Source organism: Mustela lutreola, chromosome 18 (assembly GCF_030435805.1).
Source record: "Mustela lutreola isolate mMusLut2 chromosome 18, mMusLut2.pri, whole genome shotgun sequence".
NCBI classification, from domain to species: domain Eukaryota; kingdom Metazoa; phylum Chordata; class Mammalia; order Carnivora; family Mustelidae; genus Mustela; species Mustela lutreola.
This window is the reverse complement of record NC_081307.1, coordinates 26,386,526-26,411,912: the sequence shown is the minus strand read 5'-3', so window position 1 is coordinate 26,411,912 and position 25,387 is coordinate 26,386,526. Positions and strand designations below refer to the sequence as shown.

At 41.2% G+C, this 25,387-nt stretch overlaps 1 protein-coding gene across 1 annotated transcript in view; it reads left to right on the top strand.

Moving 5' to 3' along the window:
• The first annotated feature begins 4,158 nt into the window (after positions 1 to 4,158).
• Positions 4,159 to 25,387, top strand: part of FAM149A (family with sequence similarity 149 member A) — a 63,935-nt gene continuing 42,706 nt past the window's right edge. Inside the window, exon 1 of the mRNA XM_059156141.1 lies at positions 4,159 to 5,283. Within this exon, the coding sequence (XP_059012124.1) occupies positions 4,625 to 5,283 (659 nt within the window). The 5' untranslated portion in view covers positions 4,159 to 4,624. The remainder of the gene's footprint in view (positions 5,284 to 25,387) is intronic.

Here is a 25,387-nt window from a genome sequence, read left to right as displayed (position 1 = left end):
CAGGCAGAGGGGGGGCAGGGGAAGCAGGCTCCCCGTGGAGCAGAGAGCCCGATGAGGGGCTTGACCCCAGGACCCTGGGATCATGACCTGAGCCGAAGGCAGAGGCTTAACCCACTGAGCCATCCAGGCGCCCCGAAGCTTTAAATTGTCTTAAAGACTTCTTTATTCACGTGAGAGGGGCCAAGGGGTAAAGGGAGCGAGGAGGGAGACCAGCGCTCCCCACTGAGTGCTTGGAACCTGAGTTGGAAGACGGATTCAGCCTCACCACCCTGAGATTATAACCTGAGCCAATACCAAAGGCCAAATCTCAACTGACTGACCCACCCCAAGTACCCCAAGAAGCTTTAAATTTTTTATAATCAAATCTGATAGTCTTTTTCCTTGTAGGTCCTGGCCTTGGTGTCATGCTAAGTCAGGCAGTTTAAATTCTTAAACAGATTAATTACTCGGGTTATTTGTTTTAACTTTCAGGTTTCCAAAACATAACATTTCTTCATAGCAACATGGTCACGACTTCCTAATATTTTTTCAGTAATGCAGCCAAGCATCATTATACACGTCAGAAAACCAATGCCTCTAGTTGTTAATTAGCCAATCTAACCAGAAGAATTTTAGCATGTAAAATACTGCTTGGATGTAAAGTCTTTTTAAAAAGCAACACTGCCACAGTAAGAAGCGATGGTTTACTGCATTCACTCTCACGACTACACCTGAGCTAGATCTTTGTGGTACAGCACCTGGGGGTCATGCTTTGAGAACGGTAATTAACAGAGAAGCCTGGTAGCATCTAACATCTGCCTGAAAGACTGTTGACGGATGTACAATGGGAGTTAAAGACCTAGCATCTTGCTAAGAATTGTTTACCATGTTTGCAATTACAGGCCATTTTGAAAGGACTTTCAGACAAAAGGATTAATCCTTTATTTGCTCTGCCTTCCTCATGAGGCGGGGTGGCCAGAATGTTTTATCCACTGCTTTCACGGACAATGATACTGCTCTCCCACTCCCCCTACGCCCATCCTTTCTGTGATTCCCCCCATTCTCTGTGTAGATTTGAGACAATGAAGATTTTCATTTGTAACCAGCTTTATAGAGCAAATACCCCGTTGAAGATCTTTGTAAACATACCACCCAGACACTATGATCATGAAGTACCCCAATAAGTATATACCCAAATAGTGCATTTGTTTCCTCGGGCTGCCATAACGAAGTGCCACAGGACTGGGTGGCTCGAAACAGCAGAAATCAATTCTGTCATTGTTCTGGGAACTGTAAGTCAGTATTAGGTGCTGATAGAGCCATGCCCTTTCTGAGACCTACAGGGAAGAAACTTCCTTGCCTCTTTCTAGCTTCTGGTGATGGCTGTCAACCCTGACAGTCCTTGGCTCGCAGATGCCTCACTCCAGACTCTGCCTCTGTCAATACCTGGTGTTCACCCTCTGTGTTTCAGGTTTCTCTCTTCTTAAGTGCATGGCAGCCATATTGAATTGGGACCCATCCTAATGACCCTGTCTTAATTTGATTACATCTGTAAAGACCCCGTTTCCAAATAAGGCCACTTTCACACAGAGAGTTAGGGAGTTTCCGACTGAGAGTTAGGACTTCAGCATATCTTTTGGGGGGATATGATTCAGGCAAGACAGATAGAATATCTGTAGACACAACTTAGAGGTAGAATACTTTCAAGGCAGGTTCTGGAAGAATAGGAGGTTTTCTGTAGTCTTCTCCTTTTTTTAAAGATTTTATTTATTTATTTGACAGACAGAGATCACAAGTAGGCAGAGAGGCAGGCTCCCTGCTGAGAAGAGAGCCCAACGTGGGGCTCAATCCCAGGACCCTGGGATCATGACCTGACCTGAAGGCAGAAGCTTTAACCCACTGAGCCACCCAGGCGCCCCTTTTCTGTAGTCTTATTAACAGTATCTATATACGTCAAGAAAAACCTGTGCATAGAAAGGAAGTGGCTAGCAATGTAAGCACAGAAATATCTAAAGTAAGGTAGCTCTTCTAAGAGGGAAGAGGGTGTTGGCTATATGGTTACTGTCCCTTTGTTATAAAACATATATATGACATATATATGTCATTCACACACACACACACACACACACACACACACACATATATATATATATATATATGACTTACTCCCCTTGATTTGATTCTCTGCTCACTTAACAATCTCCCAATGAATTTAGTCTTAACAGGAATTCTTCTCATAGGAAAAGGGCAGAAGACAGCTCTGTGGTTGTGTAATTATTAGTTACCACATTTGAACTTGGGCTTATACACCAGTATTTTTTGAGTCAGGTTAGTGGAACTCCATCCTAAGAGGCCGGTCAGCTCTGAAGGTCTTGGACTGATCAGATTTTCGAGTCTGAAAAATCAGGAACTCTGACGTGCGGCAGCAAACACGTACTGCTTCCCAGGAACTGGGTGACTTGAACCAGGATTCACTCAGTAGTGGATCTCCTTTGCTGTCTGTCCTTCAAGTTACAGTGCCTATGTTCAGACTCAATCAGATGATTAGCAGCTTAGACACTGAAAGTGCATATTCTAGAAATGACCTCTACTTATCTCGAGGATTTAATTGTTCTATGAACCAGAATCAAGATCCTTATGGAATCAACAGAAAACCTTTAGGAAACAGTTTAAATCTTGAATGAGTACTGTATGAAAACAGAAACAGTTCAATGTTCTAATGCTCCTGATACTCCGCTGAGGCCACCTGGCGAGTTGCTACAAAAGAGAAACAATGAGAACAGGAGAAGGTTGATGATCCCAAACCATGCTGCTGTTTCCTTGCATGAGGACAGAGTTAGTGCCGCTTGTCTGATTTGACCCTGAGACCTAGACCTCTAGTTTCTAGTTACTTTTCCCCCATTTCCCTCATTTTGATTCTTCACGGCGTGCTGGTACTTTATTTATATGCTGCAATAAAGCACTACAGTGCTTTATATGCTCTCCCCTTTCCCAACATGCAAGGCCTTTTATAATCTGACCCTTCTCTGTCTTGTCTCTTACTTCTCTTAAGCACACATGTGCTCTTCCTGCCTCAAGCTAATGCTGACTGCGGTGCCTGTCTTGCTTTCTGGGGCACTCACTTGACACTTAGCCTGTGATATTAAGCTGATTATTCCACATTGTGTGAAGAGAACGTCTCCTTTCTTACATCCTCATGCTTAACACAATTGTGAAGTAGAAAAGTGCCCCATGCCTGTTTGATCATGGTAGTTGGGCACAGAAAAGGGCTCATGATAGGCTGGCTGTCTTCAAGCCAATGAAAAGCTTGACATTATTATAGAAATGTCCCATGGCGCAGAATCCAGTTTGATAACTTGCAAAAAACTAATGTATATAGTAGTGACTATCAGTTAATTTATTCACTACCAGCCTTATTCATCTCCTTTCCTCACCTCAAATCAGAAAATAAACCTCCTGAGTTCAAAACAGAAACTCTCTATTAAACATTAATTAATGGACAAACCCTGTCAATATCTTTTTTTTTAAAAATCTTGTTCAAAACTGACACCATCCCCTTGCAGATATATTTACACTCATAACTTCACCTTGCACACATTTCTTCAGATTTAGCAAAATGCAATTTAGTCCACTTATTAAAGAACTCTTGACTTTCATATCTGCCTTTGAGTTTGTATCCGGTCAGTCTGATTACAGTTCGAGTTCTCAGACATTTTAGTTATAAAATCTCTTGGTTCACTCCAATAGGTGTTTAGAACACATGCATTGTATATGGGTTTTACTATTAGAGCCCCGATCTTCTTCCCGAGTTCATGGGTGAGGCACTGTGCTGTTATTCCCCAGGCCATCTTCAGTGACACACTTTGAACTTGGCCCTGAGGCGGCAGGAGTGGGCACTGCTGTTTCAAGCCCACTCACGTGAAAACACGTTTGCACGGACCTTCCCTCCTATCAGAGATCTGGCCATCCTCCTGACTCTAGCGCATTTGGTCTTGCCAAAACTTTCGACAAGATCTTTTGGAGCCAGGTTTATCTTCCTCAGGGTGATGGAGAAACTGCTGTGTTCCTTTAAGGCACGAATCAAGGACGGGAGCGAGTGTGAGCCTTGTGGACGCAGCCCCAGGCTGCAGTCTGGGGCCCAATTAGCAATGAGCTAAGCAGGGTTTTTGTTTAGCTTAGCAACCGCCTGCGCGGTCCCGGGGGCCCGTTGGGGTATCTCTGGCGGGCGGAGGCCCAGATCAACCTCCAGCCCGCGGGGGCGCTGGGCGGCTGCGGCACGTCGCCTCCATCGGCTCCCAGACCTTTGGCCCTCGGGGGGTCTCGACGCACTAGGCAGAGAAGGGGCTGCTCCCCACAGAGGGTGGCCGCCGCCCGCAGTCTCAGCACTCCGCGGGCGGACCAGGCTGTCGGGGAAGGTCAGTCGAAAGCCGAGCGGGGCTGAGCGCCGGGAGAGGCTCCTCGGCCGGGAGAGAGCGCCAGAGGCCCCCTAGGCTCGGCGTGGGACGCGGACCGCAGGCCGCGCGCCCCAGCCCGGGACAGCCCGGGTCCGACCCCTGCGGGCGGCGGTGGATGGAGCCCGGCAGCCCGGCTTCCTGTGGTCTGGAGGTCCAGGAAGCAGCGGGGACAGCATCTCCAAGGCTGGGACATGAAGGTCGCTGTGTTGGACCTGGGGTCTCTGTTTGCCAAAATCTTCAAGACCCCGACGGCGCCCCCCGCGGTCCCCTCGCCGGCCGCCGCCTCCAGCCCCTCGGGAGCCGCGGCCAGCGCACGGCGGGCGGGCTCCAGCGCGGGCGCCTCGCCTAGCATGGCCGCGACCCTGACCCCCTTCCCCTTCCCCGCGCGGGCGCCCGACTCCCCCTCCGCCTCCAGGGGGCCGCCCGCCTCGCTCCAGCCCGCGCTCGCCGCCTCTCACCCCAGGGTCTCGGGCGCGAGCCGCGCGGCGGAGGCGGCAGGGACGACCCTCTCGCTGCCCAGCAGCCCGGGCGCCGCCAGAGCGCAGCCCCTGCCCCCGGCCCCCGGCAGCAGCGGCTGCGGCGCGGCGGGTCCCCCAGCGCACGCCGTGGCCTCGGCGCGGCCGTCGGCGGGCGCGGGCGGGGTCTGCGCGGCGCTGCCGTCCATCCCGGGCGCCGCGGGCAGCCGCAGTGCCGCCGCGAGCCCACGGAACGCCCGCCAGCCTGGCCCCGGCGAGCGAGAGCCCGGCGCCTGGATGCCGCCCGGGCCCGGCCCCAAGACTCTGTTCTTCACCCTGCCGGACATCGGCGAGGAGTGGGCCTCGGACAGCGACTCGGAGGGCGGCGGAGAAGCGTGAGTAGCAGCCGGGTCCCTGTCGGTCGGGGTTGGGACGCCTCCGCTCCCCGGCACAGCCCCCTCGCCCCGCGCCGCGGAGAGAACCGCGCTATTGGCTGTCACCTCCACGGCGGCACGGGGCACCCCCCCCCCCCCTTGCACTTCCCCCGAGTCCTTGTCGCTCGCCTCCCTGCGCCTTTCGGAAACACGCGGCGACGTGCTTTTGCTCAACTTTGCTGCTTCTCGGCGGAGAGGGAGGCCAAGCAGGGCTTGAAGGAAAGGACGGAATTTGGCTTCTCTTCTAACTGAAGCGTTCGTTCAGATCGTGTGAGACCCTGCGTTCCTTAGGGACTTGGAGAGGAAGCCTCCTCCGGTCCCTTTCTCTCGCGCAGAATATGCTCGATGTGCAGCTGCACCGAGCACACTCGTTGGCAGCTACGATTTTGAGACGCGGTGAGACACACGGTGCTTCCCTGCTTTCCAAAGATCGGCCACAACCCTTATCCCCAATGGGATGGGTTTTCTTTGTGTGACATCTCATTAACTTACATATGTACACCACCGTCTGACACACGTGGGGTTTGTAAGGCTCAGTGATGAGGGAGCAGGAGGCTGGCTTCATCATCAGGACGCTGGTGATCGTACACCCTAGAGCTTCTGAGTTATTGTCATAGTGCGCTGAGGTACTACAGAAACGCTGACTGACTTCACGGGAACATTTCACTGGGGACTGGGGAACCCTGTCCTCAACACACACACACACACACACACACACACACACGACCCTCTCACCATCGACAGCAGTGATGAAAACATTCATCTAAAAACATGCAGTTTAGAATTAAGGTGAATTTTATTTTTTTTTAAGATTTTATTTATTTATTTGACAGAGATCACAATAAGGCAGAGAGGCAGGCAGAGGGGCGAGGGTTGGGGTGTGGGAAGCAGGCTCCCTGCTGAACGGAGAGCCCGATGCGGCCTCGATCCCAGAACCCTGGGATCATGACCTGAGCCGAAAGCAGAGGCTTTAACTCCCCGAGCCACCCAGGCACCCCGATTTTATTTTTTTTATTGAGCAGAACATACAGCTAACCTTAGGTGGGTAGAGAAATGTTCAGCCTTCCGAATCCTGCAAAAGAATAGTGAAATGGTCAAAAGCGGACCAGAGGGGCCCATTAACAGATGGAAATTTCTACATTATAATCTAAGGAAGGACCATCCTGCTGGCCCCGAAGCTCTTCCCTACCACTTCCTCCCCTCTGCCAGCCCCATCCCCCAAAGGTTCTGGATAACTTTTGCATTAAAATGGATTCTAACCCTTTCACAATTTAAATAAATGCATTTTCACAATACTGCTTGACATTCACTTGACATTGCTGAGAGCAAAGGTAAACAAATGACATTAGGTTGTTTCTTTTTATTTAAAACAACGTAGTGAGAAATACATTAATCAACTGATTTTTCTCGAAGGAAAATCAATTGCATTTGGATAAGTGGTTAGAATACCTATCCTGAGAAATTAGGCCTTTGTTATTGGCTACTGGCCCTGAACCCTTGCACAGTTAATGTTTTATGAGCAAACAGTTCAACACCCTGACTTTAAACTCTAGGCTTAGTGCTTTATACAAACAGACACCCAGACATTCACCGTGGCCTGGGAGAGAACTGATGCTGGTTTCAATTTTCAAGCATCTTAGTCTGTTTCTATTGTCCAAAAATTTTTAATAGGCACATTTTGAATGACACTATTTGGCCTTATATACAGAAGTGACTTCTGCATGAGTAAATGTATCCACTTTTACTGAAAGTACAGGCATTGAATTTTAGATAACTGCTATGAGAAATAATATGCATAGATATGTGCATAATCTTTCTGGTTAGGTGTGTTCACACTCTCCTGGGACATTGGACAGCCCTCGGAGTGCACCATTTTTCTTTTGTAGAAACACAAATCCTCATATCCCCCTCCCTTCACGCCTCATTCCTTTTTCATTTATAAAGTTTACCAAGGGACAAGGAGAGAGGAGGAAAGTTTTAAGCTGCTTTTTCCTTTATTACATACAGACCTTTTGCTCCTTAAAGGATATTTTTTCCCCTCCTGGATTTCTAGGTTGACGATAACATTGAATAAACATTCATCATTCAATAATGGATTTACGTTGTACTAACACAACTTCACCTGCTATTTTATAGATAGCTGCCAGGAATTACTAGCCTGCTTGATTAAAACAGAGTTAATTAGAGATATTAAAATAGAGTAATTGGTTTTCTAAACCCCAGGGACGTGAGTCAGTGGAGGTGGTTAATGCAGGAGTAGGAAAAAAAAAAAAAAAGCAGTAGGTAGAGAGAGTATGGAGACTTGGAAACAACTGGAAATAAACCTTTGGGAAACACGAACCCAATGGCAAGACCATGACACTCACTTATAAAGCAAACTCCTCATTCACAGTTTCTATTTCTTTGAAGAAAACCCATGTGTGGTACATTCTGATTCTGTACTGTTCTATTAAAACTAAAAATAGTGAAATTAATTGGAGTGGGAAGGTATGCAAACTTTCAATTCTGGGTCTTTTTTCTTTCTTTTCTTTTCTTTTTTTTTTTTTTTTACTACACTGCTGTCTAGCAGCATGAATTTTGATCTCTGAACCATGGATTCAATAAATGAATGCCAGAAGAAAGGCTTGCCCTTGGCATTCCATGGGGCACACTGGCTGCCACATCTGAAGCAGAGGTAGAGGATACCGAGTTTCCTTCCTCTCCTCGCCCTCTCGCACTCCCAGATACATGATCCCACACTTTTTGTCTTCACCCTCACTTCCCTAGGCCCTTCTGCCTTTGCTTTACACCTTGTACCTCACTCACACTCATTCAGTCTCACCCACACACCACACTGCCTTTTTCCGCTTCTGAACTACGCAGTAACCACCTTGTGAAAGGTCTTACTCTGTTTGTTCTGGACATGTAAGAATTGCTAACAGTAGCAATATATATATAGGGGGGCAGCTATACAGATAACAGCTGTATATGAATATTGAATATATGAATATTGGTAGATTGTGAACTTCCCATCGTCAGAAAGGATTTCTATCTTTCATAAGTTATTGCTGCTGACATATCATTATCATTGGTTTTTTTTGTTTTTTTAAAGATTTTATTTATTTATTTGACAGAGAGAGATCACAAGTAGACAGAGAGGCAGGCAGAGAGAGAGAGAGGGAAGCAGGCTCCCTGCTGAGCAGAGAGCCCGATGCGGGCCTCAATCCCAGGACCCTGAGATCATGACCTGAGCCGAAGGCAGCGGCTTAACCCACTGAGCCACCCAGGCGCCCTTGTTTTTGTTTTTACTTTCAAGTTGTTGAGTGCCATTGTCAGAGTCATGTTAGTGTGGGAAGTATTGCAGTAATTGCCAGCAGAGCTTGTTAACTTGGCTGGCGATAACACAGATGCAAGGGCTTATCTCTTCGTTCATCCATTCTTGAAGCAGCCCCGGTGGGAGTGACGCCCAGGCACCCAGGAGTCGGAAGACTGGGATTCCAATCTCAAACCATTTGCCAGCTGTGTAATTCTGGACCCGGTACTCTGTGCTCCAAACTGTAGGATCTCCTCCTTGGTAATATAGCTGAGAATAGTACTTGCCTCATAGAGATGTTCCCCACATTAATTTCAATAGTATCTTAAGTGACTAATGCATGGAGAAAGGCTTTAAAAATGTGAGCCATGATTACCCTCTGCTTCCTAGCACAGAAATGAAAGTTGAGAGCATGTTTCCTGAAAGGATGCATTCCAGGTGAAGGAAAGGTGGACAGAAAAAAAGAATTCATTGACAGTTATCATCTGACTCTTATCAATGGCATCTTTTAGTTCCATTACTTGGGAGAACAAATTAGAGTACTTGAATCTTTCATCACAACTGACAGAAGATAAAGGTTACCTTCATTAGTACGACCACTGATTGTGGTATCGTACCTAGAAGGAATGTTTTTGCCACCCTGGGATCAGACTTTTAATTTTTAATTTTTATAGACCCTGCAGAATAATTGTAACATCATGAATTGTTTCTGACTCACCTTCTGTACGGCTCTTGGCCATTCCTACTGGCCAGCCCTATGATTCATGTTCACATATTAAGTCTTATTTGGACTATAAACTCTTTGTCCTGTGCCACTGAAGACAACGTATGCAATAAATAAAACAATAAATATAAAATTTAAAAATAAAACAATAAATGTAAAATAAAAAACAATTTTATTAACTTTCATGGGTAATTGCCTAAAAACCTAGAGGCGATTTAAATGTCCTTCCTTAAGAATAATTGCTGTCTTGGGTCTTTCTGTTTCGTTGTCTTAGAGTTTCCCCAAAGTTAGTAATGTTTTCTGCTGGGACTGTGCATTTCCACAGGGATGAACAGTGAGCTCCGTAGACTATTATCATATGACTATTATTTTCTATTACACTCTTATGACCATTACCTTTATTAAAAATACTAATAGCTTGAGTTAGTTGTGCACATATTTGCTTAATTGTCTAGCATTTGCTTCAACCCAAGAAAACAATTTTATTTTTACTGTCTTCTGCAGTCGTTTTTTATACTTTAAATTATCTTCTTTGCTTTGCTATATTTTAAAATCTCAAAAATCATATTTGAACCTATAACTATATGTTCTGCTATGTATTTAAAGAACACCTTTTCATATTTTTTTCTAATATACTAGCTAAGATGTATAACACTTGATAGGTGCCAAGTACATAAAACCAATCCCATAATGTGGATATAAAATCTTGATAGTTCTGAAATCATACTAGTTAATTTCTATTAGGATAGTTTTTAGAGCATGGGTTTGAAGTCTGATTGACTTCGATCAAATCCCACTTGATAATTTTTCTGAGAATACCAAGAATAGAATAGTAGTTAAGTATTCACCTTCCTTGTCTTTAAGCCTTGCCTTTTCATCCCTAAAATGGGCGTTAATAATAATACTGAGTTAAAGAGATACTGTAAGCATTAAAAGTGATAATATATGCAAACATCTCCCATTGGTGTTGGGGACATAAGCACTCAATAAGCAGCTAATTATACCTTTGGCTCATAATTATCATTTAGTATCTATTTATTTATCACCCACCATCAGCATTCTTTGTATAAAATACAGTTTATTGCTATGATCTTCAGTAAAGATTAACATATGATTTTTCAAAACATAGCTGTTAACATGTAAAAGTCTTCTAAAATTAGAGGTGTTTCTTCTCTGTGCTAGACTAGCATTTCTCAAATATGTGTCCCGTCGGTCACCTGTTCCCAATCCATGACAAGATAAGTACAAGGTCGGGGCGCCTGGGTGGCTCAGTGGGTTAAAGCCTCTGCCTTCGGCCAGGTCATGGTTCCAGGGTCCTGGGATCGAGCCCCGCATCGGGCTCTCTGCTCAGCGGGGAGCCTGCTTCCCTTCCTCTCTCTCTCTGCCTACCTGTGATCTCTGTCAAATAAATAAAAAATCTTAAAAAAAAAAAAAGATAAATACAGGGAATAAGAGTAAGTATTTAGAAACTTCTATAGCAATTGACAGAGTAACTTTATGGCTATTGGCTGATAACAAAACATTTCTATTTGGTGCATCTTTTTTTTTCCCCATTCATTTTCTAGCTAATTGATTTTTATTATGCTTTGACAATATTTATCCACAAAGAATTGGAAAAATATTTTTTAAATAGTCTGACACTGCACAATAGTTTGAGAAGCACTGAGGCAGACTTGACTTAGATACCTTTAGACCACAAGGGGCAAAATATTTCAGGACACCCAGAGAGAAGAGATCAGCCAAGTGATTCTCCTAAAATACAGGGCTAAGCAACATTCAGAGTGCCTTCTGGTTAAAGATGAGATTCTTTCTGTTGCTCAAATGATCTAGACCTGCAGACATACTCTGTTAACAATACATTTGGGAGCTGGGTCCCCAGGGTACAACCTGTAGGCAAGAGTGGACTGCTCAGTAAGAAGGTTTTCTCATGCTCTTGTTTTTTTTGTTTTTTGAAGTTTTAATCCAAAGGCTATGTCCATCATGACTCTCATAACTCATTTACAGCCCTTGATGGCAATTTGTCTCATAAAGCATAACTTGCAAACACAGATACTTTCCAAAAAAAAAAGCAACTTTTGACAGGAAATTTGCAAACACAATATGCTTTCTTCTCTTGTTGCCCATCTGTCCTCTTTGGGAACAGTCCTTTGCTTGGGATGAAAGAGATGATCATAACGTATTAATCTTTTCTGAATCCCATAGAGAGGAAGCGTGTCACGTGAGGACACTGATCTTATGCCCCCTGAGGCTATTTTCCCGTATTATAAATTGAATTTCCATTTGAGACTCACATTTAATTTCCATTTGAGGTTCTTCCAAAGTGGTAGAAACTAAAACTCAGTTGTGTGGGGTTTCCTTCATCTTTGTCTTAGGCTTGAGCTGGGGGTGGTGGGGGGTGTGCTAATATGGGACCAGGATATTCAGCGGCAGGGAAGAAGCCTACTTGTTTGTTGATGACCTCTATTCTTGCTGAACCCACTGAAATGTCCACAGTCTCATTTTATCCTTCTGTATAACCCAGGTCCCATGCACATATCCACCAAGCCTCTTCAAGTTAGAGCTCTGTCCCTTATTTCTGTGGTACTCATGAGAGCCCCAGGGGTCAACCAGCATTCTCCATTATAGGACTTCCAGGAAGATGACAGTCCACACCACATAGTCTTTCTTTTCTCCAGGATCCTCACACCAGCTCTTCTGAAGGATCAGGGCACAGGTCCCCTCTGATCCCTTACCCTATCTAGATCCTCGAGAACACCTCTAGGAACTCCTGGTGCTGAATGCCTGATTCAAGGACCCAACAGCTCATGGAAATGAGAAAAGACGTTCCTTCCTCCACTGGGCCCATTACTGCACTGTGGTGCAAATCAAGCACCAAATCAAGGGCTGGCTAGATTTCAAATCTACCTCCTGGCTTTGTGCCTTCTCTAGGGCACAGTGTTTCTGATGGCTTATTTTGCTTTGTGTTGGCCACTCAAGTCCACATCCTCATTTCCTAAGCTCCCTAAGGTTCCCTTCTCTGAGACAGAAGATCTGACTCACAGAATCTTCCCAGATCTGACTCACAGAATCTGTTTCTCTTCGGAGTGTTAGGAAGAACCTCCCCGAAGTATGTTGTTCCCTAAATCTTTTATTAGGTTAAAAGTCCATACCAGGGGCACCTGGGTGGCTCAGTGGGTTAAGCCTCTGCCTTTGGCTCAGGTCATGATCCCAGGGTCCTGGGATCGAGACCCACATCGGGCTCTCTCCTTGGAGGGGAGCCTGCTTTCTCCTCTCTCTCTGCCTGCCTGTCTGCCTACTTGTGATCTCTGTCTGTCAAATAAATAAATAAAATCTTTAAAAAAAAAAAAAAAAGAAGTCCATACCAATCTTGTAAGTTCAGGCTTTAATAAGCACACACACACACACATAAAAATCAAAGAGGGGGAACCCTGCTGCATTTGTTTTCTGAAGCAATAAGCAAAAAAGTTTTGGATTATGCAGTATGAGAGAGGACAAAGGAACATGAAAACACTAGGGAAAAAAATCAATTGAAATAAATTTAAAAATACTTCACAGGAGAACACTTTTCCATTCACCAGAGTAGTATGGATATTTGTTTAATTCAACAACAGCTGAACCACACACTTCTTGACTATAATTTTACAATCTGTAGGCAAAACATTTTGCTTTATTACAAAAAACTATCTGAATGTTCTTTGGTCCTAGGACTACTAGGTATTTTACATATACATATTAAATATGACATGACTCAAAATACTTTGTACTATCCACTAAATAAATGAATAAATATTATTCATTAAGTATGTATCGAAAAAAACTTTTTAAATGACGTTTTATTCTTGAGAGGTAGAAATAGTCAACAAAGACCGCATGTTTCATAAAGCACAGAAATTAAATAAAGCTTTTGAAATGAGTAAATATCCAAATGTGAACTTGGAAAAGAAGTGAAATGGTCTTTGGCAATGACAAGAAAAACAGTCAAGCCGAACATTTCCCTAATTCTATTTAATAAACAGATTATTAAGACTAAATAAATTAAGTAAAATAAAGAACTAAATAAAATTTTCTTTTCAGATGCACATAGACAAGTATATTCTTCTTAGGAACATTGTCATCTCAAATTTATTGTAATGTCATCTTTATTGTAATAAAGATGAAAACAAACCCCAACTTGGAAGATCACAAATTACATTAGGTTTTTAATGCTAATAATTAAATTTCAGAGAGTGTCACTAGATAACTAGAAGGTTAAAATGAGGACTTCTTTTCAAATGAAACATTTAATTCAAATTTCTTCCATTCATCTGTGACGTCTTAGAAGCCATTTATGTACATCCAAGATTCATTAAAATCTAGTTGAATTAAATGTCTCCATGGAAGAAAGTAAGCCCCTTCCCCTTAAAATCCAGTAATTTCATTGCTAAATTAATGCATAAAGATAAATCCTAGGGAACTTTAATTTTATATATAAAACATATTTTAAAGAAGCAGGTGATATATTCTCTAGAAAAAGTCTACCTCAGTCAGACTTTTGCTTTACCCACTGGTTTTAACATTTTTATGAGCCTGTTGATCTATGTGAGCATTCCTCAAATACGTGTTATTCTGCAAAGCCAAGATTTTTAGCATTGGAAACAACAGCTGGTATTTCCAAGTCTACTAGGTACCAAGTGCTGCATGCATGTTTTATAGGCGTTATCATGAATCCCCAAAACGAACATACAAGGTAGGAATTTTATTTCCACTTTACGGACACAGAAATTGAGGCTCAGAAAGGAACAGAAATTATTTACTTGCCCATGGCTAGTGGGTGGAAAATGTGACATTTATATCCAGACAGTCATAACCAAGTGTTTTTTTAATGAGTTGTTGAAGACAGTAAGGAGGATAAAAATCTATTTCTATGTATTTGGTAATATTTTCCCTGGAACAAATGGACTCTAAGAAATTTTACCCTTTCCAAAAATAAATCTGAAAAATAAGAATTATGTTAATAAGCAATCTAAAACTATCGTTCTTAGAATAATACTTCTAGTAATACTGGTAAGGGGACAAAATTTAAGGCTTAGTTTTGCCCATTTTGAAGTGCAGATAAAAAAATAACTTTTATCTCAAAGCTATGACTTCTTTAAAATGAAACATTAGTTTTATCAACTGTCTTCTCTTTTATTATATATATATTGTTCTTATAAATTATTTCATATATATTTAATAGCAAATCAAATATTTTATTCATACTAGTAAGGCAGATAATTGGCAAGCATTGTCTTACGAGTAAAAATGGAGAAGCAGCAATTAGATACTAGGCCCTTGCTAGGGGAAAGGGTATACCTTCACATTAGCATTTTCTTAATTAGGTGTTTCACTTAAGGGTTTAGAAGAAAGCTTATAATTAAATATTGACCACTGTAATCCTTGCCGGGCACTTATATTCATGTTTATCTAATGAATTTTTTTCTTGCTTATTGATTTCCAACACAATGATATAATTTTGAGTACCTAAAAAAATCAAATAATGAGGTACTTATTTTAAAGGTTCACTGGAGTGACAATTTTTAAGTTAATCATTCACTTCAATTCCTTACAATGAAATTTCTTTTTATGAAGGACATTGAAATTACATTGAAGAAAACCGTGGGACCCTGTTTCAGATATAAAAGAAATAGTAATGACAGTTGCTGAATTCTAAACATACACTGAGCCTATCCTAACACGCTTCCCCACACGTACACACTATCTAGTTTGAGGCTATACAACTGAATCTTGCAGGTGTCGTCCTGCGGCCAGCACTGATCTCTGTCCTTGTTTTCTTTCCCTTCTGCTTCTACTCCTTTGTCTTCACTTGGTGATGGAGTTTAACTTTGGACTGGATGAGAAAATTTGGCTCTTAATGTAGCCCTCCAGACTCCCAGAAACCTGGCTTCAGCTTGCTCTTTACAAATGAGCAATGGGTCACACTTCTGTGGTGATTTTGACCTGGCTTTCCACTTCAGAACCACCAAGGAGGCTTGCTGAAGAGTGGAATGGTCTTCTGCAGGGATCAAGTTGTCTTCTGAGTCAGTTACGAATAATGTGGTGGCACAGTTGTTTCAGAGGCAAAAATACCACTTTGTGGGATTCTCTGAGAATCCTTCCTTCGCCATGAGACAGCAGTGTGCTGGAGTTGATTGAAATGGCTGGCAGGAGCCAATTATGTTCATCTCTTTCCTGCTGCACGCTGAGTGGCATCCCAGTGGTGGCTGATTGCTGGCCAAAGGAAAGAGTATTCACACCCTGCAAATCTGCAAACGCCTCACCATCAGTGCTGGTTTACCAGCACACCACTGCTAATGAGTATAAGAAGTATGTTTACTCCCAAAGCCATCCTGCTATGACAGGTAGATTGGAACAAAGGATTTTTTTTAGCAATAGCTTATGAATATACTGAAAATGGTTGTCTTTTATGAACATTTAAAAGAGATGTTGGGAACTGTGCCCTTCAGAAGTCACAGAGCTGGACAGTAGATAGGGGGTCCCTGTCAAGGAGGGGCTCTCAACCTTGAAACCGTTTCCTCCACATTAGAGGATGACATTTTTATGTGTGAGACATGTTTTCATGCACAGTTGTTCATGTAATCCCTTATTCTCCCCATAAACAGGAATATGAGATGATAGTCTTGAAAGCACTCTATTTTGTAATGCACATTGTTGATAAAATTAGTCTCAAATATGTGGTTCATAGCTCACAATGACGATGGCAGTTAAGGACCATGATTTGAGGAGATACATGGATGAGAAGAAATTGTTCCCTGTGGGAGGACTCAGAATAGTTTTCTGTCTTGAAGCCTGACTCAGCTAAATGTTATCAAACACAAAACAAAACAAAAGCAAACAAAGGAACTCTTCGTGAAACATCTTAGCACAGAATATATTTTCCTCCTTGCAATGAGGAAAATGTGTTTTTGAGTTTATTATAGCCAAGGGTTGAGCTCTGCTTACTGGAAATGGGTCTGTTGTGTTTCAGAGCTCACGATTTTTGTGAATTCAAGGTCAATATTAAATTCGGTTTAGGATTAGAATGTTTATTTTTATTATTTAATGCACTTCAGCTGCTCATTGGTTTAATGCTGACACTTTAGCATCTTGCGCGCATGTGCGTGCATGTGTGTGTGTGTGTGTGTGTGTGTTTAGTGTGTGTACTCTAAATACACTTCTAATCCATATACTTGTCCCTGTTGGAAACTGTTTCCAAACCAAACCCATTGGAAACAAGGTTTCCAACTTGTCCCCACTGGAAACCTCTCTTATGCTGACCATGAAGCAGGATGCAACCATGTTTTCACCCTAAAACGTCTGTGAATTCTTCCTCATTAAAGCATTAGGGGAAAATGTCTATTTTGCTGAAGATTCTCCTGGGAGATGAATGGTGATTTATATCACGCATTGTACGATATTTTTCTACAAAAATTCCCTTAATTCTCCTTCCAGCAATAGCAGACTAGACTGTGTCAGACCACCTACCACTTGATACAGCTGAAGGCTAGGCAATAAACAACGACAAAAACAAAAACTCTATGAGTTAGGGTAAACTGGAAAGGGACCAGCACCAAGGAGACTGAAACCCAGTTTTAAATCTTCTTAATTCTGATTGGATTAGCCTGATTTGGGATTGCTAGAGCCCCATAGCCCAGTCTGCCAGAAGAAACAAATGTAATCCTCTCTGAATTTAACTATAAGCAACAACTTTATATTGTTTACCAAAGAAACCGTTTACATATAAGAATACAGAAATACTGAATATAATTGTATGGATGGCATGTTTGTACATGTAAATGCTATTGAAAAGAAAGCTGGTGTAGCTTTCATAATATCAGACCAAGTAAATTTTAAAACAAGAAGCCTTTATGGAGGTAACAAGGGTCATTTTATAAATATGAAAGGGCCACTTTATTAGAAGATATGAAAATTCTAAATTTAGAGGCACCAGTAATTTCAAAAATATATAAAGTATGTCTATTTTTTGACAGACCTGGAACACTTACTATCTGCTGCTAAGTTTTCTCTACCAGTGAAAGAAAAAAGTGTTCTCCTGCTTTCTGATTGTGGCAGCAAAGATTAAATGGGGGAATTCAAGAATTACCAAATATGGGATGGAAATAAATTTTACAACTCAGAAATAACCTTATAGATCGTGAAGAATGTATTCTACACCAAAAAACAGGAGTCTAAAATTTGAGTTTTTGAGAACAAAAATCTATGTATTTATAGCAACAACAGAACAAAATAAGCAAATTTAACATCATAATGAAAGATTTTAACATACCTTTCACAGCAATTAATAGAAAATATACAGAAAAACAATTATTATACAACACTGTTTACAGTAATATATAATAATTACTTTAAAGGACACAAAACTTGTTATAAAGCCACATTAATACATAAAGTATATTATTGGTGCAAAGACAGACATGTGGGCCAGTGGAACATAATAAAGAAGTCAAATGCAGTCTTCTAAGTATATGAATGTATATTGTGACAAAGTGGGCTTTGCAAATATTGGTGAAAGGTGGTCTTTCCAATAAATGGTGCAAAATCAGTTGTACATCCTTAAAGAAGTAAAAGAAACTTAATCATCTGTGCCATATTTTACACAAAAAAAATCAATTTCAAGTGAATTGTAGATCTCAGTATGAAAGGAAACACAATGACACTTCTAGAAGAAAGCATAGGAGATGATCTGTATGTCTTGGGTAGGCAAAGATCTATTAAATAGGACCAAAAAAATGCTAACCAGAAAGAAAAGATTGGCATATTAATGATAGTAAAATTAAGAAGTTCAGTTCATCAGGGGCACCTGGGTGGCTCACAGGGTTAAAGCCTCTGCCTTGGGCTCAGGTCAAGATCCCAGGGTCCTGGAATCAAGCCCCGAGTCGGGGGTCTCTGCTCAGCGGGGAGCCTGCTTCCTCCTCTCTCTCTGCCTGCCTCTCTGCCTATTTGTGATCTCTCTCTCTGTCAAATAAATAAATAACATCTTTAAAAAAAAAAAAAAAAGTTCAGTTAATCAAAAGAGACCCCTAACTGGAAAGCTTTTATTTACCCCAAGAAAGCTTTGTAAGGCCAGCAGGGCTTGTAATTGCAATTCATTATTGGATAGGAGGCCCTTTGGAATTTATGAGTTGAGTTTAGCTTCTGTTTTGCTTTATCATTTCTGTAAAGCATCGGAAGACAAAAACCTGAAGGGTTTCAGATTCAGACTTAAAAACACAGGGATGCCTGGGTGGCTCAGGCAGTCAAGGGCCAGACTCTTCGTTTCGGCTCAGGTTGTGGTCTCAGGGTCCTGAGGTCAAGCCCTGTGTTGGGGTTCATCCTCAGCAGGGAGCCTCCTGAAGGTTCTCTCTCTCTCCCTCTCCCTTTGCCCTTCCCCCATCTCCATTCTCAAATAAATAAATAAATCTTTAAAAAAAAAAAAAAAAGACCTAGAAACAGATAAACTTAATATTTCCGCAGCAGAGACTTGGTAATATTAATTATTTGGCAAATTATGTTGGTACAATATCATTTTCCAGTTCATGCTGCATTTTTAACGAAGGGCAAATCTTTACAGACCTATTATCCATTTCAGTAAATTAAGCCATCTGTGTTGATAAAAACCTTGTTTCAAAACCAAGAATTACTGAACTTCATGGAATTTATGATGTTCTTGATTGTAAGACATGTTATTATTTCACATGCCACAGAAAAGAAAAATGTTGTCAGTTAAACTATAATACAATGCTTTCCCATCAATTAGCATTCTAATTTTATTCTTATTATAGTACATCTTTTAGGTTTAACCAAGCTGCTTTTTTTAAACCATAAATTGCTCTTCTGCCAATATAAAAAGGAAAGTATAGGCTAAATAAGTTCCTCAAAGTTCTTAATATTCAAAAACTAACTCTTCTGAATTTGTTTTCCACTCAGCATTGTCAAGGCCTTGGTTTTTCCATATTTTCACATTTCCATATTTCCGTATTTTCTATGCCATTAAAACATAGATGAGACAGTATTTTATTTTATTTTTATTTTTTTAAGATTTTATTTATTTAACAGAGGGCGAGATCACAAGTAGTCAGAGGAGCAGATAGAGAGAGAGAAGGAAGCAGGCTCCCTGCTGAGTGGAGAGCCTGATGCCGGGCTCAATCCCAGGACCCTGAGATCATGACCCCAGCCGAAGGCAGAGGCTTAAACCACTGAGCTACCCAGGTGCCCCTGAGATAGTATTTTAAATATGAATCCAGTAAAGTATAAAAAGCTCTTGGTGTTGGGCTCTTTGTTTTTTTTTAAGATTTTATTTATTTCTTTGAGAGGGAGAGACAGCAGAGTGAGTGAAAGAGAGAGAGAGAGAGCAGCACGGTGAGGGGAGAGGGAAGAGGCGGAGGGACAGGGAGAAGCAGCCTCCCACTGATGCAGGGCAGATTCCAGGACCTTGAGATCATGACCTGAGGGGAAGGCAGATGCTTAACTGACTGAGCCACCCAGGTGCCCCTAGGACTGGGCTCCTACTCTGGCTTTGCAGTTAGTAACATAGAGCCAGCCTATACTTGACCCTGCTTATGGAGCATGAACAAAGACATCTGAATCAGGACAGCTCCAAGTCCTCCCTAAGGCATTGATTGTTCAAGTTTACATAAGTGCTTCTGTATTGTCTCAAGATTTCCTTCTTAAGTCACTAATACCCATTATGCAGATTGGAAGGTGGTCTCTCTTTTTTTTTTTTTTAATGTGGTAAAATGTATATAACATAAAATGTACTTTTTTAACTACTTTTTTTTTTTTTTTTTTTTTTAAAGAGAAATAGCAGGCTGGAGCTGGGACACGGTGGGCAGAGGGTGAGGGAAAGAGAGTCCCAAGCAGGCTCCATGCCTAACATGGAGCCTATTGTAGGGCTCGATCTCACAACCCTGAAATCATGAGCTGAGCCAAAATCAAGAGGTGAACGCCTAACCAACTGAGCCACCCAGGTGCCCCTCATTTTCACCATTTTTAAGTGTGTAATTCAATGACATCAAGTTCATTCACAGTAGTAGGCAACCATTCATCTTCATAACTTTCTCATCATTGCAAATAGAAATTCTGCAGGTATGAAACAAGAACTCTCCATTCCTCTGTTCCCCCAGCCTTTGGCTGTCACCGTGCTACTTTCTGTCTCTATCAAACTGAATACTGTAGACATCTCCTGGAAGCAGAGTCATATACTATTGGTCCTTGGTGTTGGGTTGATTTCACTGATCATATCATTAAGGTCCATCCATGTTGTAGCGTGTATCAGAATTTCACTCTTTTTTAAGGCTCAATAGTATTTAATTGTAAGCATAGAACACATTCTATTTTTCTGTTCATATGTTGATGAATATTTGGGTTATTTCCATCTTTTGGCTGGTGCAAATAATGCTGTCATGAATAAAGGTGCCAAGTATCTGCCGGAGTCCCTGCTTTCAGTCTTTGGGGTGTTTACCTCGACATGGAATTGCTGCATCATACAGTAATTCTGTGTTTCATTTTGTAAGGAACCACCAGACTGATTTCCATAGCAGCTGCGCCATTTTACATTCCCACCAGCAATTCGAAGGTTCCAATTCCTCTGCATCCTCTCCAACACATGTCATGTTCTCTTCTTTTGGAAAACCATCATCCTAATGAGTGTGACATGGGAGGCTAATCTTTTTTATGGTTCACGACAAGGATTTTCTGTTTGCTGCCTGGCTGGCCACCGTAAGATGCTATTGGTGATACTTAACCCAACCTCAGAGATTCAAGTGAGAAATTTTGGTTTTTATTTTTTTACTTTAGTGACTTTTCAGGTTGGCAGTTTTTAAAGACTATTTTTGAGCAGTTTAGAGTTCACAACAAAACTGAGCAACAGTGAAGATATTTTTGCATGTACCCCCTGTGCCTTCCCTATGATCAACATCTCCCACCAGAGCTGGATATTGGTTACGAATGATAAACCTACATCACTATCACCCCACATCTGTAGTTTACATTAGGGTTCAGCCTTGACATTGTATATTGTATGAGTTTAGACAAACATATGACATGTATCTACCATTGTAGTACCACATAGAATATTTCCACTGCCCTAAGGATTCTCTGTGCTCTGTTCATCACTTCCTCTCCGCAACTCTTGGCGAACACTGATCTTTTGACTTCCTTCATATTTTGCCATTTTCAGAATGTTGTATATTTGGAATCATACTGTAGGTAGGCTTTTCAGATTGCTTCTTTCACTTGTAATATGTATTTAAGTTTCCTCTCTGCCCTTTCATAGCTTCATAGCTCATTTCTTTTTAGAGCTGAATATTTCATTGTCTGGAAGTAGCTCAGTTTATTTATTCCATGACCTATTGAAGGTAGGTGGCTTGGTTGCCTCTAAGTTTTGGTAATTATGAATAAAGCTGCTGTAAACATCCGTGTGCAGGTTTTGTGCAGACGTAAGTTCTCACTCCTTTGGGTAAATACCAACAAGTGTGATTACTGGGTTGTATTATGAGAGTATGTTTAGGGGGCACCTGGGTGGCTCAGTGGGTTGAGCATCAGATTCCTGGTTTGGGCTTAGGTCACGATCTCCTGTTTGTGGGATCCAGCCCCCTGCGTCTAGACCTGTGCTCAGTGCAACATCTGCTTCAGATTCTTTCTCCCTCTCCTTCTGCCCCTCCCTGCTCCTCATTCTCTCTCTCAAATGAATAAATAAAATCTTTTTTTTTTTAAAGAGTAGGTTTAGTTTTGTAAGAAACTGCTGAACTGTCTTCCAAAGTGGATGTACTGTTTTCCTTTCCCACCAGCTATAAAAGAGTTCCTGTTGCTCTACTCCTTACCAGCATTTGATGTTGTCAGTGTTCTGCATTTGGCTATTGCAACTGGTGTATAGGAGTATCTCATTGTTGTTTTAATTGGCAGTTTCCTGATGACCTGGGATGTGGAGTATCTTTTCATTTGTTTGTCATCTGTATATCTTCTTTGGTAGGGTGTCTCTTAAGGTCTTTGACCCATGTTTAAACCAGGTTGTTTCTTTTCTTATTGTTGGTCTTTAAGAGTTCTTTCTGTATTTGGATAACAGTTCTTTATCAAATATGTCTTTTGCAAATATTTCTTCCCAGTCTTCAAGCTTGTCTTTTCATTCTCTTGACAATGTCCTTCATTCTCTTGACAATGTCCTTCACTTAATAGAATTTTTTTTATTTTAATGAAGGCCCACTTGTCACTTCTTTCTTTCATGGAGCATGCCTTTGCTGTTGTATCTAAAAAGTCATTGAGGGGCGCCTGGGTGGCTCAGTGGGTTAAAGCCTCTGCCTTCCGCTCTGGTCATGATCCCAGGGTCCTGGGATCGAGTCCCGCATCGGGCTCTCTGCTGGGCAGGGAGCCTGCTTCCCTTCCTCTCTCTGCCTACTTGTGATCTTTGACTGTCAAATAAATAAATAAAATCTTTTAAAAATAAAAATAAAAAGTCATCGAGAACCCACCAAACCCTAAGTCACTGAGATTTTCTACTGTGTTATCTTCTAGGAGTTTTATAGGTTTTGTTTGTTTGGTTTTTGGTTTGTTTTTGTTTGTCTTTTTTTTTTTTTTTTGGTTGTTTGTTTTACATGTAGGTTTATAATACATTTCAAGTTAATTTTTGGAGAAGGTTTAAGGTCTGTATCTAGATTGACTTTTTAGCATGTGGATGTCCAGTTATTTTAGCAGCATTTGTTGAAGAGATTATCTTTACTCCATCATATTGTCTTCACTTTTTTGTCCATTATTAGCTGAATATATTTGTGTAGCTATATCTCTGAGCTCCCTACTCTCTTCTGTTAATCTGTTGTGTATTCTTACTAATACCAGCCTTGATTATGGTAGCTTCATAGTAAGTCTTGAAATCAGGTAGCATCAGTTTCTTAACTTTTTCTCCTTCAATCTTGTGTTGGTTATTCTGGGCCTTGTGTGTCTCCATATAAACTTTAGAATCAGTTCTAGATATCAGTTTGCTGATACCCACAAAATAACTTGCTGGGATTTTTATTATGATTGCATTAAATCTGAGATTGATAGAACTAATACCTTGACAATATTGAGTCCTTCTATCCATGAACATGTACTATTTCTCTATTTAGTTCTCCCTTGATTTCTTTCAGCAGATTTCTGTAGTTTTCCTTATATAGATTTTGTACATACTTTGTTAGTTGTATATCTAAATAATTCATTTTGAGAGTCTGCAAATGTTAATAGCTTATTTATAATTTCAATTTTCACTTGTTCATTGCTGATATATAGGAAAGCAATTTACTTTTTTATTTTAATCTTGGATCCTGCAACTTTGCTCTAACCACTTACTAGTTCCAGGAGGGGTTTGGGGGGTTGGGTTTGTTTTTTTTTTCCAGTTCTTTTGGATTTTTTACAAAAACAATTACATAATCCATGAACAAAGATAGTTTTCTTTCTTCCAAATCAATATATCTTTTCTTTCATTTTTGTATCTTATTAAACTTTGTCAGACTTCTAGCACTATGTTGGAAAGTGAGTGATGAGAGAGGACATCCTGACATATTCCTGACCTTAGTGGGAAAGCTTCTAGTTTCTTACAACTGAGTAAGAGGTTAGCTGTAGGCTTTTTGTAGATCCTCTTTATCAAGTTGAAAAAATTCCACTCCATCCACTTTACTGAGAGTTTCGTGAATGGGTGTTGGATTTTATCAAATTCATTTTATGAATCTATGGATATAATCATGTGATCTTTGGTTAGCCTGTTGATATGATTGATTACATTAATTGATTTTTGTGTGTTAAACAAGCCTTACATACCTAGGATAACTCTTACTTGGTTGTGGTATATAATTCTTTTTACACATTGTAGATTCAATTTACTAATAATTTGTGGAGGATTTTTGCATTTATCTTCATGGGAGATATTGGTCTATAGTTTTCTTGTAATGTTTGTCTAGTTTTGGTATTATGTGGTCCACATAGAATGAGTTAGGAAGTATTTCCTTTGCTTTTATCCTCTGAAAGAGATTTAGAGAATTGGTACAATTTCTTCCTTACATGTTTGGTAGAATCTACCAGTGAGCCCACTTAGGCCTGGTGCTTTCTGTTTTGGAAAAGTTTTTAATTGATTTAATTTCTTTAATAGATTTAAGTGGCCTATTCAGATGATCTCTTTCTTCTTGTGTGAGTTTTGGCAGATTGTGTTTTCCCAGCATTGGTGTGTCCCATCCAGATTATCAAATTTGTGAGCACTGACTTATTCAGAATACTCCTTCATTAAACTTCTAATGTCCGGGGACACCTGGGTGTCTTAGTTGGTTGGATGACTGCCTTTGGCTCAGGTCATGATCCCGGAGTCCCGGGATCAAGTCCCGCATCAGGCTCCCAGCTCCACAGGGAGTCTGCTTCTCTCTCTGAACTTCTCCTCACTCATGCTCTCTCTCACTGTGTCTCTCTCAAATAAATAAATAAAATCTTAAAAAAAAAAAACAAAAAAACTTCTAATGTCCCTGGTTCTTTGTAGTGATAGTCCCTCCTTCATTTCTGACTTCAGTAATTTGTCTCCTTCTCTCTCTCTTTCTGGCTAGAGGCTTTTTTTTTTTTAATTTTTTATTTTTTATAAACATATATTTTTATCCCCAGGGGTACAGGTCTGTGAATCACCATGTTTACACACTTCACAGCACTCACCAAAGCACATACCCTCCCCAATGTCCATAATCCCACCCCCTTCTCCCAAACCCCCTCCCCCCAGCAACCCTCAGTTTGTTTTGTAAGATTAAGAGTCACTTATGGTTTGTCTCCCTCCCAATCCCATCTTGTTTCATTGATTCTTCTCCTACCCACTTAAGCCCCCATGTTGCATCACCACTTCCTCATATCAGGGAGATCATATGATAGTTGTCTTTCTCTGCTTGACTTATTTCACTAAGCATGATATGCTCTAGTTCCATCCATGTTGTCGCAAATGGCAAGATTTCATTTCTTTTGATGGCTGCATAGTATTCCATTGTGTATATATACCACATCTTCTTGATCCATTCATCTGTTGATGGACATCTAGG